Source organism: Canis aureus, chromosome 34 (genome assembly GCF_053574225.1).
Source record: "Canis aureus isolate CA01 chromosome 34, VMU_Caureus_v.1.0, whole genome shotgun sequence".
Lineage (NCBI taxonomy): Eukaryota > Metazoa > Chordata > Mammalia > Carnivora > Canidae > Canis > Canis aureus.
The window spans coordinates 15930080-15945075 of record NC_135644.1 but is presented as its reverse complement, the minus strand read 5'-3'; the positions used below and the strand labels follow the sequence as shown (position 1 = coordinate 15945075).

The 14996-nt window shown below is 39.7% G+C and overlaps 1 protein-coding gene across 1 annotated transcript in view; it reads left to right on the top strand.

Annotated features, from left to right (window-relative positions):
* Positions 1 to 14996, top strand: part of MYO3B (myosin IIIB) — a 404571-nt gene that overhangs the window by 118019 nt on the left and 271556 nt on the right. Inside the window, exon 9 of the mRNA XM_077883392.1 lies at positions 10661 to 10726. Within this exon, the coding sequence (XP_077739518.1) occupies positions 10661 to 10726 (66 nt within the window). The remainder of the gene's footprint in view (positions 1 to 10660; positions 10727 to 14996) is intronic.

Below are 14996 nucleotides of genomic sequence, written 5' to 3'. Positions count from 1 at the left end.
ATTACCTGATCTGATTGAAACACATCTCTTTACAATCATGAATGACAGATTATGCATTTAAAACTGTGGGAGAAAAATAGACTTGCGGCTTCTACTCTGTGCATGAAGGACCACTGAGGAAAAGGATCATTAGCCAGCCCTTGGGTAAGGTCTACTTCCCTGATACATTGGACACTAGCAGTTGATGGCATTGCTGAGTTCTTGTTGAAGGAGGAAATTGAAGAACCAGATGTCAGCAAATGATCACATTGGCTCAGACCATGAGCCACACACCACTTGTCCCCTCCATCATCTCTGTTGACGTGGCATATTTTATTGTCCTTGACTTTCTCCTGCACTCTGCATGCATGGTTGAGTTGCTTGTGTGTCATGTGTGTTTGCATAAGGAGAGTACAGTGGAGAGAAAGGTACTCCAGTGTGTTTTAGAGACAATGAAGAAAAATGCAACTTCTACAAACATTTGAAATGTTGGTGTAGTGGCCAAAGATTAATAAAGCTCTATAACACATCCTAATCTCCAACATAGGCCAACATCCTAATAACCTCTGACTTGGGGAACATAATGTAATCTTGAGATTCTGAGATGACCTTTGAACAGATTCTTACAGGGCTAAAAAGCCAGAGGAAGTGAGTATATTGTCACTTACTGGTGGGAAATGGTTAAGAATGGGTTTGTTATGAGCCCTGTAATTTGATATGGTAACTTTCTATTTTAAGAATTACAGCTTAACATTGCAAATAGTGTTATTTTAGAGATAGGGTCAAATTAGGTCATTAAGAATCAGAATCAGGAGCACCTGGATGGCTCTGTCACTTAAGCATCCAGTTCTTGATTTTGGCTCAGGTCATGATCTCAGGGTCATGAAATTGAGCTCCTCCTTGGGTTCTGTCCTGGATGTGGAGTTGCTTAAGATTCTCTCTCTCTCCCACTGCCCCACGCCCCACCCCAAATTGTGCACTCTCTTTTTATTTTTTTATTTTTTTTAATTTTTATTTATTTATTTATTTATGATAGTCACAGAGAGAGAGAGAGAGAGGCAGAGACATAGGCAGAGGGAGAAACAGGCTCCATGCACAGGGAGCCCGACGTGGGATTCGATCCCAGGTCTCCAGGATCGCGCCCTGGGCCAAAGGCAGGCGCTAAACCGCTGCACCACCCAGGGTTCCCTGCACTCTCTTTAAAAAAAAAAATACTAGCATAAAAACACCTAAGTTTAGCCATTTCTTCAGGTCTGTATTTCCTTATAAAGGTTCCCATGTCATGTAAAATGTCTAGTAAGTGAATTTGTATGCTTTTTTCTTATTACTCTGTCATTTGTTACAGAGGTCCTAGTGGGGAACTTAAAGGGTAAAGGAAAAAGTACTTTTGTTCTATGTACACCTCCTTCCAGACACCTCCTTGTCTGGTGTTCTCCTTGCAGACCTTTTCTTCTCTTTTTTCCCTGCTTCAAACGATTGACTCTGATTGGGAAATGCCTTTATGGTCGATTAAGCACTTAGCATGGATGTCTTTTCCAACCTGGAACTGTCTTTCACATTTATGGAGAGTGCAGTGTATAGCATTGTGATTCCAATTTCTGTGTCATTTTCATATCATCCATTTTCTGACTTTAAAGAAATATCTTCAACTATTTAATTTTTTTCAAATGATTCCTCTTTAGCAGATTTATATTATATGTATATTTTTCATATCATCTATTTTCTGACTTTAAAGAAATATCTTCAACTATTTAATTTTTTTCAAATAATTCCTCTTTAGCAGATTTATATTTTATGTATATTTTGAATAAATCTTGGTCTACGCCCCATATGTCAAGGTAATTACCCAGAGATACTCACTGTTCAAACCAGGTAGCAGATTCTTGTAAGTGGCAGAAGGGAATCCAGCAACAGTGTTCAAAGCTTGGTACTGGTGGAATTAAAACAGTTCAGATTTCCCATTCACAGTGTATGCTATGGAGTGGTGATTTAGGGGCACTCTTCACAATCCTACCAGGCCTTTTCATGGTCATTTCCTCCTCTGCTCTGGAATTTCTTACTGGGCCACCTATAGAAGATGAGTCAGTCAGTGCCTACTCTCTGCATTTAAGTTATGTAACAGCTTCCTAAATGTTCAGTGTTCACTACCTAAGAAACCTTTTAAACGGTCTCTAACTTTTAAAAGTTAGAAATCACACATGACATATGGCATGTGTAGACCATTTCAGCCTTCATTTTAATAGTGAAAAATGTAGAAACAGCCTGAATATCAATGACTGAATGGATAAACTGTAGTATTGCCCACATTGTGGAATGCTATTTATGTATCAAGTTGGCATGAGATGATCTTTTTCTTTTCTTTCTTTCTTTCTTTTTTTTTTTTTTTTTTTTTTTTAGATTTTATTTATTCATAGAGACAGAGACACAGGCAGAGGGAGAAGCAGGCTCCATACAGGAAGCCTGACATGGGACTCGATCCCGGGTCTCCAGGATCACACCCCAGGCTGCATTAAACTGCTATGCCACCAGGGCTGCCCAGCATGAGATGATCTTTAAACCATATTCTTGAATGTAAAATCTAAGTATCAGAACACTTATGAGTAACATTTAATCCCATTTCTTCTGTCCCCAATGTAAGAGTATTATAAAATTTATATTGTATCTATTAATTACTTAAAGCATAGCAAAACAGTCTGTATATATTTATAGAAAATATTAAAAATACATATAAAAAGGTCTGAAAGAATACAAGCCACACTGATACGGGCAAGAGCCTGAGATTGGGGGTGGTAGTGAAGAGGTATTTTGCTTTTTGCTTTCTACTGAATGAGTGTAGAATGAGATGCCCCAGAACGTGCCACTTTGGCATAAAGATTATTTTGAGTTAAAAGTGATCAAACCCCAGTAGATGCAGGAAAAGCTTTCTGCTTCTCCCTTATATGCCTCAATTTACACTGGAAAAAAAGAGCAGTATCAGGAAGAGAGCTGAGAACTGAGACTCTCCCTTACCTAAGAAATGGTCTGCATAATGGGGCAAACGTTTGTTTTTCCAAACATTTCTTCACCTCCCTGCCAATGGTCCTTTTTCCCTTTGTGTTTTCAGGCTCCTACCCCTCTTCTTAGCTCCTATAAGCTTCACGTTGCCTCATTAGGATTCCATGTCTGTGTGGATTCCCCATAAATATACTATTAAATTTGACTTTCCCCCTATTAATCTGTCTCAGGTCAATTTGATTCTAAGTCCAGCTAGAAGGACCACAGGACAGAGGAAGGTCTTCTGCCCTAACACTATGTCCTTGCATTGAGGAATTTTCTACATTAAGATGGAGTCATGTATTACTAATAGATAGAAAATAATTTTAACTAATTGATTTTGAACAATTAAGATGTGACTTAGGGAGAAAAACAACTTTGGCTAGGGCTAGGTGGTGATACTTAGGGATGAGACACAGACACATACGTAACCATTTAATCTCATAAGTGAATCTACCAATTGTAGATCAGGATGGCAGCTCTGCTGCTGTGGTTAATACTCTCAGAGCAGTTAATTGTGCTCAGCATCTTACTTTATTACTTTTATGAGTAAATAAGTAGAATACCATTTGAATACACTGCCAAGAGTTTATTTAACCACATATTAATGATTTATTAGTTATTATACTAATGTTTTATGTCATCCTCTCTATACTTCCTCTCTTTCCTTAAAACCCTTCTCCCCTCACCAACTGGTGTATGTACCCTGTTTAGGACCTGCCTTAAAATTCACAACTTCCAGGAAGCTTTTCTTAATTAACTCAGCCTCACTGAGAAATTTTTTACTCAGCATCTCTTTGGTGAGTGTGCCTTAGGTTTGAGGACTTCAGTTTGCACCTTCCAGAGGTGTTACTTGCTAATTGTTTTTCTGTCATTTTTTGCATATTTATTCTCTTAATTCATCTTCCAATGTAATGGACTCTGCATGAGATAAAATATAGAAAACAGTGAGGAGTATGGATATTGAGATAGAAATACTTGTTTAAAACCTGATGCTTCTGCTTTTTGTTAGATGTTTTAAAGAAAATTTCTTGTAAGCTGCATTTTCCCCACCTGTGAAACTGGAGTAATAATTTCTATTTCATAGGATTCTTTGGCAAGGAGCTTGGTGGTAGTTAGCACTCAACATGTGGTAGTTATTAGTATTGATCTCTTTCTATCTCCAACCCACCATGCATATGTGTATAATGGTCCTAACATCAGATAATGTCTGTGATGAGATTTTAATCATGATTTATTTCCTCTTTTTGGTCAGATATGTTCAGGGATCTGGGGATGTTTGGGCTTCAAAAGAATAGAGATGAGGCTTATATTGTCAAATCCAACTGATGTCACCACCAAAGGGGACTCCTTTGTCCCTCAAACCCTGCTTGTGTGAATAATTTAGTTAGAATTTGTTCACATCCAAAGGAGCTGTTTCACTTTGTCTAATTTTATGCTGCTTTGGGGACTAAGCCATATTTTGCTCTGGCATCATTTCTTGGCTTACTTACAATAGATGTATGTTTGTGTGTATTCATTCATGTAGTCATTCATTGAGCAAAAATTTATGGAGTGCTTCTGTGCTGAGTACTAAGGATACACATGAAGCATGAGCTGGAACATACAAAGTAGACAAATTGAAGATAGCATTCTAAATGAAAGGTACAGCAGATGCAAAGACCCCGAGGCATGAAATAACAGGACCTGCTTTAGGACCTACAAATACTATACAATACATTCCTGCAGCATCAGGTGAAAGGGGGAAGTGGTTTGAGATGAGATTGGGTAGATGGACAGGCAAGGCCATTTGTAATATCATGCAGAGGGGTTGAGATTTTTATCATGCTGGCAGTGTGGATCTACTGAAGAATTTTGAACAAGAAAATAACAAGATCAGATTTGTATGTTACAAAGAAATTCTAGCTGCCAATGCAAGATGGATTAGAGGGAGATGAGGATAGAGGGAGGGAGAAAAATAAAGAGGCTACTGTAGTAGTTTGGGTATGAGATGATAAGTGACTGAACTAGGACATGAAAGAAGGGATGAGGTGATTAGAAAGGAATTTAGGGGGTAGAATTGAGAGGACTTGGTCTCAATTGATCTATTAGTTTTTATTGCTGTCATAACAGATTACCACAAATTTAGCAGCTTAACATAGCACAAATTTATTATCTCCTAGTTCTATAGGTTAAAAATCTGACATAGATCTCACTCAGCTAAAATCAGAGTGTTGGCAGGGCTGCAACTCTTTGAGGAGGCTTTAGGGGAAAATTGGTTTCCTTATTCCTGTTTTTAGCAGAATTCAGTTCCTTGCAGTTCTAGAATTAAGGTCCCCAATTCTTTGCTGGCTATCAGCAGAGGCCCATTCCTATCTTTCAGAGGCCCATGCATTCTTTGACACCTGACACCCTTTCCCCTGCCTTCAAAGCTAGCAGTGGTGAGTAGAGTCCCTTTCACACTTTGAATCTCTCCTGCCTCTTCTTTCTGCCTCTCTTTGCTGTTTTAAAGGAGTAGAGATTAGGGGCACCTGGGTGGCTTGTTGGTTGGGTGTCCGACTCTTGATTTCAGTTTAGGTCGTAGTGTTAGCGTCATGGGATTGAGCCCTGTGTCATGGTCCTTGCTCAGCGGAGAGTCTGCTGGAGAGTCTCTGTCTCCCTCTTCTTCTGCCCCCCACTCAAATGAATAAATAAATAAATCTTAAAAATAATAATAATGGACTAGAGGTTAAATGGAGTCCATCCAGATAATTCAAAGTAATCCTTTGCATCCTTAACCTTCACCATGTCTGCAAAGTGGGAAGTAGAGTGTTCAGAGGTTCTAGGCGTTAGAATGTGGACTTCTTCGGAGGAGCCATGATTCTGCTTTCTCCAGGTGGATGTGGGGTTATGGGAGAGAGTAGAACCCAAGTTTCTGGTTCCAACAACCAAGTAGAGTGCAGATTTAGGGGAAGAAGATAAGTTTGGTTTTGAACATGCTGACTTTAAGGTGCCTCTGGGAAATAAAAGGGGTAAGATGTAGTAAGCAGTTGGATGTATTAGCCAAAAGGGAGAGGAGAAATCAAGGCAGGAGATAGAGATTAGGGAGCTGCTGACACACAGTGAGCCCTCGGGGAATGTGTAGAATGGGAAGAGAACAGAATGCTGGAGCCAGTGATATTCTGGGTACACCAGAGAGTGAAGCACTCACGGAAGGAACTCAAGAATAGCCTGTGGGGTCTCAGTTTCTTTGTGACTCAGTTCTTCCTTTCTCTGCTACCTAGCTGTTTTCTCCGCATTCCCTGGTTTTCTGCCTGCTAGTAGTTTCTGCTTCCTGAAACTTAAGCTTGCACACTGTGCTCTTTGGCCTCTCCCATCTGCCTTGTCATCATGGATCTCTTAGCTTCAGCTCTCATTACTAAACTCCTTCATTCTTTGGTTTGTTTGTTTGTTGTGTGTGTGTGTGTGTGTGTGTGTGTGTGTGTGTGTGTTTAGTTCAAGGTGGGGGAAGCAACTAAAGAGAATCAGATTGACCCAGATTATCATTTTACATCATGCTATGGCATACACCAACAGTTTAAATTAGGATTGGCTATCCAGAGGCCAGGTGCCCATGTCAGTCAGACGCTTCTCCATTTCAGGAACTAGAATGGATTCAGTTCAGCTGTTCAGAAAATCAGTTTATTAGGCTTTGAGGGAAGAAGAGAAGGTTAACTTGATCTCCATTATATTTACTGGATCCAGGTAAAAAATAGGCATATAATAGGTTCAGGACTCTCTTTAACATCACCCCATTGAGCCTAGCCTCATGTAGCCCTAATGGTGTCTGTGCACAACAGATCATCTTAATAGAAATTGAATTTGGGGTCCAAGTTACAGGAATAAAATCCAGGCAGGCAAAACTCCGATCAAGTACAAGTTTCCCCTGCTACCCAAAAGTAGACTATTCTTATGAAACCTTTCTTGAGCCAGAATAATGTAAAGCAAAGAAGCAATTGCCATTGATTTATAGAAACATTTTTTAGCATTCCCAGCCCCAAAAGATAACCTCTTTTAGGTTTTTCTGATACCTTAGGACACATATTGCTAACGGATGCACAAAATAAATCAAGATAAAGTAGAAATGCTCACAGACACAATTCAAGGCTATGGCAGCTTGATGCTGAGAAGTTGAGTGTAGTTCCCAGGGAAGGAGGTTGGTGGGGCCTCTTTTTCTGCTTGGGCTTTGCACTGCCCCAGTAATGGCTTGCTGCAAAACAAACATTGAACACTATTTTCACTTTTTGCCTTTTTCTTGTAAAACCAAAATATATATGTTTATAAACATTATCTAAATTAGAGCTGGTTATTTAGATTCACAGCCCTTCCAGCCACTCACCATTCATATATTCTGCAGGCTCTTGGCATCCATACACATAAGTGAGTGATGCCTGTTTGTCTCTGAATCATAGCTATGCACTGACTCTCCCATCACACTGAACATGAAGCATCTCATCTCGTTTTGGAGAGAGACTCTCTGGGCAGAGTTGCCCATCTTGCATCTGTAGTGTTGACAGCCAACAAGGTTTCATCGTTTTTATTTGGTGCTCTTCCTGGATGGCGAGAGAACTGGAATTTATATTGCCAGTGGAAACAAAGTACCATAAAGCCTTCAAATTCCTTTTAGTTTTCATTGCACACAGATAATAATCTTTCACAAGATCTCTATTTACTGAACCTAAGTATGATGGATCAACTCCAAGAAAAACCGGGCACCTACCTACAAGGTCAAATAAGCTTCTCTGAAACCAATTTCATATGATGCCAAGCTTCAAAGAAGATGTTTCCTTGTGTGAGGTTCATGTGAGGCCAGTGGGGGTTGGTGATGATCTGAGTGAGTGGTGATCCCTTGCTCCCTCCTCCATGCCCTGCTGCAGAGTTTTAGGCCAGCTCATAAACCATCACTCTGGCCTGTAGTTCCTGCTGATAACCACACTGAAAACGGGAAAGTGCAGTGTTCTCTACACAAGAGTGGACACTTGCCATCCATTTCTCCAGTGGAACCTTGCTGGGTCATTCTTTAATTGTAGCAGAGGGATGAACTTTCATTCTCAGATGGTGGCCAGTGTTGAGCCTACTAGGGTTGTTTTAATCAAGTCTGTTTATTTTGTCTACAGATGACTTCTTGGTCATGGTTAACTGCTTTAGGGGTGAATTAAGTCTATTAGTTAGTAAATTGCTTTGAGCAGCTCTTCTCTCTGGAACTGACCTCAGTGAGAACAGAAAGAGCAGAAAATGTTAGAAAAGCATGGGAAGTTCAACTTTTGGAAAGGGCTCTAGGAAATGATGTGTGATAATCTCCCTGAGAGATGCCACACTGAGGCCTACAGCTGGGGCCTCAAATAGCTGGAGCCAGTAATAACAGATCAGCCAAATTAGCACTGAAGCCAAAGTTATGTGATGGTACTTTTATTATTTAAAAAAATGCAAAGGAAATATGAAGGCAAATATTATTTAATAAAATGAATGAGATAGAGGCAGTCTCCAAAATAATCGAAGGGCAACCTTAAGGTGCTTTTTCTTTCTAGCTGGGCACACAGAGAATTTTCATTTGGGTCTTTGAATCAGAAGATCCGAAGGATAATTAAGTTCTTAATGCAGAACACAGAAATCATATACTTCTCTCTTATCACTGTTCTTCCCTCCTGCTCTCTTTCCAGATCTGAAAGAATCATGTAGTCTAGCCTCAGAAAATTACTCATGTTCTTTGAACAGCCAAACTTTTTTACACTTCTGTGATGTGGTACATGTTGTTTTTTGAGCCTGTTGTTGCTTCCGTTTCCTTCTCTGTCTTGAAAAATCCATCCTAATCTTCAGGGGTCAGCTCAAGTTCATCTTCTTTATAAAGTCTTCTGGGTCTCACCAGATTGGGCAAGTTGTTCCTTAATTGTGCTCCCACATATCTTCTTGTGTATATTTCTGTATCACTTACCAACTTATGTTCTTATCATGTAATAGGATAATACTCTGAAATATTGACTTGTTTAGGATTAATTGCATTATACCAATGGCTTAAAAAGGATGAAAGTTTACCTCTTTCTCCTATTAAGGAAGACTAAGGGGAAACAGTCTAGAGCTGGTATGGGAGCTTTGCAGTGTCATCATGAATCCAGTTTCCTATTGGTCTTCTTTGCCATACTCAGCTTATAGCTCTCATTTTCAAGTTTATCTCATGTTCAAAATGGCTGCTCAAGCTCCAGCCATCACATTCTTATTCCAGGAGGGAGCAGAGAGGGGAAGAAGGAAGATGGCACGTCTCCCCTCTTGTATGAAGGCTCCTGGAAACACCACTGAGCGATTTTAGATACATATTGGCCAGAACTCAGTCAAATGGACACATCTAGCTGCAAAAAACTCTGGAAAAAGTTGTTTTTATGCAGCACTGTTAGTGAATAAAAGTTGTACTCAAAAAGAAAGAGAAGAGAATGAGTATTAAGAGGCAAATTACAATCACATTATCTGATACATTTTAGAATTTGTCATCCTCGCTGCTTCCCATTCTTCTACCTATTGAAGCTAAGCAATCTGTGGGTTTAGAGGCAGTTAGAACCCAGGTGAAAACAAAGATAACACATGATGTGTTTAAGATTACACTCATAACTCGAATATACAGAAATGTAGCTTTATTTGCTGAAATTCATTTGCCTAGGAACCCTTACTTCCATTTATGGCTAGGAAAAAAGCTCTTACCAATTAAAAGTAATATCAGTTCTGTTTTTAAATGTACTCTCTTTGGGTAAATATTTAGTCAAATGCAGGGCCTTTACCTTCCCCTTAGCCTTCCTTTTCACCAGGAAGTGGTCTGGTTACTAGAGTTTTCCTGCAGCTCACTAGTTCTCTTGGACCTCCAGTACTTAGCTATGTTAGATGTCTGTCACCCTCTCTACCCAGGGACCCCATAGGGTCTGGAACATTGTCTTAGGTGTTTTGCTTTCTCCAGTGCCTGTTGCAGAAGTTGACATGCAGGAAATAGTTAAAAATTTGAGGAATTTATGTGTACTTTTTTTTTTTTAAGGGTTTATTTATTTATTCATGAGAGAGAGAGAGAGGCAGAGACACAGGCAGAGGGAGAAGCAGGCTGCATGCAGGGAGCCTGATGTGGGACTTGATCCCGGCACTCCAGGATCATGCCCTGGGCTGAAGGCAGACACTCAACCACTGAGCCACACAGGCGTCCCTATGAGAGTACTTTAAATGCATCACATAATTAATTCACATGGTAGCATAATGATCTGAAAATTCTTGTAAAATTTCTCTAAAGTCCCTAGCACTAGGTTTATAGCTTTCTTTCTTGTGGAATTAATAATACTCAGCTCTCAGTTCTAGTGGTTCTATGCTTGCCTCACCCCTCATTAATGTCCGCTCCCTGAGGAATATTCCTGATCTGTGTAACTCTTACAGGTCCTACGGAAAACCATGGACACAGTAGGCCTTTAATCAATGAGAATGAAGGACTAAATGAATAGGGGCTGGCACCTTGTAATTTACCACTAATGAATGACTCCCACCCGGGAAGAAACAGAATGGATTTTATCAGAGCTATTTAGAACAATATCAGCGAGGACAAGTTGATATTTTGCCTTTAACTAAACACTTTTTTTTTCAATACTTTTTTTTTTTTGGTAAGAAAAATATTGCTTTTGTTTTTCAGAAATCCTCCACCTACTTTACTCCATCCAGAAGAATGGTGTGAGGAATTCAACCACTTTATTTCACGGTGAGTATTTCTTCCACTAAAAATTGCTTATCCAGCAGGGCCTTGAATAGTGATTGGAAATCCAAGCTATTGGATTTACTTGGTGCTAGAAGTTGTTATGCCTTTTAGCATGTTATGACACAGAATTTGTTCTAGTAAATGATAGAAGATGCCTCTGCAGGATTTGAAAAATAAAGGAGTTCTATTTGACTTTTGACTGTAATCAGTCCTCTTGGTCATTTGGGTCACATTTATCTGAGAATCTATTCACATTTATCAAATCTACTTGTCCTGGGGCAATTATTGCCAGTGATCTTTTTAATTTGGGAGGAGACTGAATGTCTGAAACTGAGAGCCCACACTAGGTCCTGGGAAGAGACAGAGTGTAGCAGCCTTTCACAGGGGTCTTACAGCTTAGAAGTTGGGCTTTGCTCTAGGATCTTTGGGGTCGGAACACATCTCCAGTTCCCAAGATGGTTGAGGGGCAGAGTAGGATCTCAGGCCTGAGGCACCAAGGTGAACAGCCCCAGCCAGGGCTCAAGGCAGGGAGAACAAGATGAAAACCCAAGTGATGGGTGGTATATCCTATGGGAACTATGTTACTGGGAGCTAGGCAAGCTAGAATGGGACTAAGATAGGAGAGAGCCAACAGTAACACCAATAGGATGGTGACTCAGTTCTGGGAATGTGAACTTTTGGGCTGGCCCCTAGTAGAGGACCACACTGGTCCTAGATCTGCAGAGGATCTCAGTGTGCTGGAGGGGACTGTGTGGCCCCAAACTAGGCGCCTGGTGAACTTTAGGGGGAGAAGTCCAGACCAGATGTTACAAGGCCTATCCAGGAACAGGGACTGGGAAGAGATGTGTTCATTGTCTAGTAGATCAAACAAGGTGTTCAGAGGTCATGGGAGGAGAAAAGAAGTGCCTAAAATAGGCAATAAACAGTAAGTAGGGAAAGGTCAACACAAATTTTTCTAACTTATGCCTATGGGCAGACTAGCTTCTGCAAAGAGGCAGGGTAGTGAAAGAAACTGGGTCCCTTGATCATCTTCCTTACTCATTCATAATACTGATCAGTAATTCCTATCTACAATTCTAGAATCCAAAGAGCTCTGAAAAATGAAAGTTTTTTGTACTTGACTCATTTAGCTACAAGCCTGGCCTTATGTGAACTGATTTGGTGGCAACACATGACCTAAACTGAAGTGAAGCTATTTATAGTCATTATTTATCTCACTCAGTGTGAATATTCATGTGAATTGCTGCAGTTATATTAATCTGTTTGATTACAGTGTGCTGCCCCAGATCCTGCTGGGGAATGTTATATAACATACAGTAAATGTACTGTTTTACTTCTCTAAAATTTGATAAAATTCTGAATTCCAAAACATACTTGACCCCAAGGATTAGTAGAAAGAGCTGTGAACCTATATTTAATTTTTGTTTCAAATGCATCACAGTTCAAGGTCCCTGAAATTGTTTGCTTATCCAGCTCCTCCTGGATTTGTTCCATATTCCCCAGGAGAGAAGAGTGGTAAATACTCCCAAGAACTCTACCAAGCAAAGCTGTATTGAAATGTGACCATAAAGTTCAAGGCCCAGGGTATTTTTATCACCCCTGTAGTCCCCACTCTGGTGTTTCTACAAAGCCTGAAGAATGTAGAAGCAGTCACAACTCATGGTGGCAATGTCAGGCAATGGTGAGAGGAACAACAGATAGAGCAAGAGGGATGATGCTCACATAGGAGCAGAGGAAGGGGTACTTCTGGGATTTGGGAGCCACAGAGGGAGGTAGAGGGAACTGGAGAACTAAAGATAGCCTGGTGGCTGGGAACATACCCCAGGGAGAGAAATCCAGGGCCTATGGATTCCAGTGATTTTGTTAGCAAAAGCTGGATTTAAAGAGTTTTCCTTTTCATTCCATTACTGCATATAGATTTCCTTGATTGACCTTCTTGAAGCTGTTGGCCTAGAAAAATCCGTTATATATTCACAAATATGCCTTCCTATACCAAGCTCTTGTGATGCTTCTAAAATGTGACTTGACTCACCAAATTTTATCTTCTCTATATTTTTTCAAGAATGTATTTAAACTGTGTTCTTGGTTTGAACTTGTCCTTAAACCAAACACAGTATTGCTTAGATAGATTTGGGAATAAAGGTACTTAATTGATGATGGAGTTGGGACTTTCAGGGTTAAACAGTACAGAAATCCCTCCCTACTATTGATTTTTCCTTATGGCACATACTATTATATGCCCATTTAAGTCTGCTTATGTTTTCCCTAACACTGAAAACTCTAGCTGCACTCATTCTGATTTGCTTTAGACTTAGAGGGTCTTAATACTAGAATGGAAGACAAAACACAAAAAACAATGCCTTTAGTATGCTACACTATCAGGGGCAAAAGCAAAAGCATCTTGTTGAAACCACAGGAGAGGGAGAATCTGAAAAGGTTCTTTTTTTTTTTAAATTTTTATTTATTTATGATAGTCACAGAGAGAGAGAGAGAGAGAGGCAGAGACATAGGCAGAGGGAGAAGCAGGCTCTATGCACCGGGAGCCCGACGTGGAATTTGATCCCGGGTCTCCAGGATCGCGCCCTGGGCCAAAGGCAGGCGCTAAACCGCTGCACCACCCAGGGATCCCTGAAAGGTTCTTATAAACCAGTGAAAGTAAATAGAAATCAAATGATTGTGTGCTTTACTAATTTAGGATATGGAAAAATGTCATCAATTTTGTTTGTTTAATGAGTTGTCCTTAATGGTCTTATTAGTGAAAAAGTTACATATTATACTTGTTTACAGATTCTTTCCTGACTTCAGCTCCCAATCCTGCTTTCTGCATACCATCTTAGATTCCTCAAACATGAGTTCTTTTTTTACAAGATTTTTAGGAATATGAGTCTCAAGATTAGGGATTAATTATTATATTTTATATCTTTAGGTAGAAACCTGCCCACTATTCCCAGAGAATAACCTTTGGTTTCATAGATGAGCTTGCATACCCTAGACTGCCTACCAAGTGAAACTTGACTTTACTATTTCATTCTTTTTATTCAAATTTTTAATGAAATACAAACAATGACACTCACTGGGTTAGAAATGTCTATTTAAAGAGAGAGCCTTGATTTGCTTTTATACTTATCTTGCTCATATTGGGAAGAGGATAGAGGATTAAGGCCTCCGGATTATAAACTTTTCATTATTGATGGGACTGGGGTGGGGAAGAAGATTTTCTGATAATTTCGGGAAAGGTGTCTTTAGCTTGATTATTCAGATGATTGCTTCAATTCCCATTGTAGACTGAATAACAGTGCATTGTAGTAAGGTAAATAAACTGATTCTCTTTAAGAAATAAACAGGGTTAGAAATACTTTAACAGCTTTAAAACTTTTCATACCCTATCCCCATGTGACTGTTAAACCATAGCAGAGGTGATTCAGTAATTTTGATCTTTCTTGGTCCAAAGACCTGTATGACTTCTCCTTGATTGCTGTGGTGGTCCAAAGGGATTGACCTGGCTCTAGCCTACTGATTATAGTTGTGTAAACTGGGGACAGGGTTGTGTGTGTGTGTGTGTGCGTGCGTGCACGCGCGCGTGTGTGTGAGAGAGAATGAGCATGTGTGTGTGAAAGAGAGAATGAATATGAATGTGCATGAGGTAGGAGGGGGTGAGGGACATGCATGCTGGGAGGTGGCTTGGTGTTTTCTCAGGTTTCTAGGCTTCTTAATTTGGAGATGCTAAGAGAGTTTTAAGAAGTTTTGTAATCTTATTAGTAAACATATTTTGTGGTTAAAAAAAGAAACAGCATTTTGGTTTTGAACCTTTGGTTGTTAGTGATAATTGACTCATTTATATGTGTTAGTTATGTATTTGTCAAAGCATGACTCCTGACAGCTTAGTTATGATAAATTTAGCACGATATGCTCACATAAATTCTACACTGCTTTTTATCCGTATGCTGGGACCCTGTCTGATGTTTTTTGTCACCCTTGTAATGTGTAGTTGGCTTTATAGAGATTTCATTATCAGCCCTTTCCCCTATGGCTAAAGCTATTTGCATAACAAGTTTATCTGGTTCAAGTTTCAGCCAGACTTGTTTTGTCAGAAGACTCCATTCAGAAGTAGCCTTTTGACAAGATAACAATAATTTTCCTATGCCAATTTCATCTTTATCCTAAAGGATGTCACTTTTTTTCAATTCAAACTAATTTCAGGTCTTTAGACTAAGCTATAATACTTTACCAATCATTGTGTTAAAGGTATCTGTGAACCATGCTTTTTCATTTT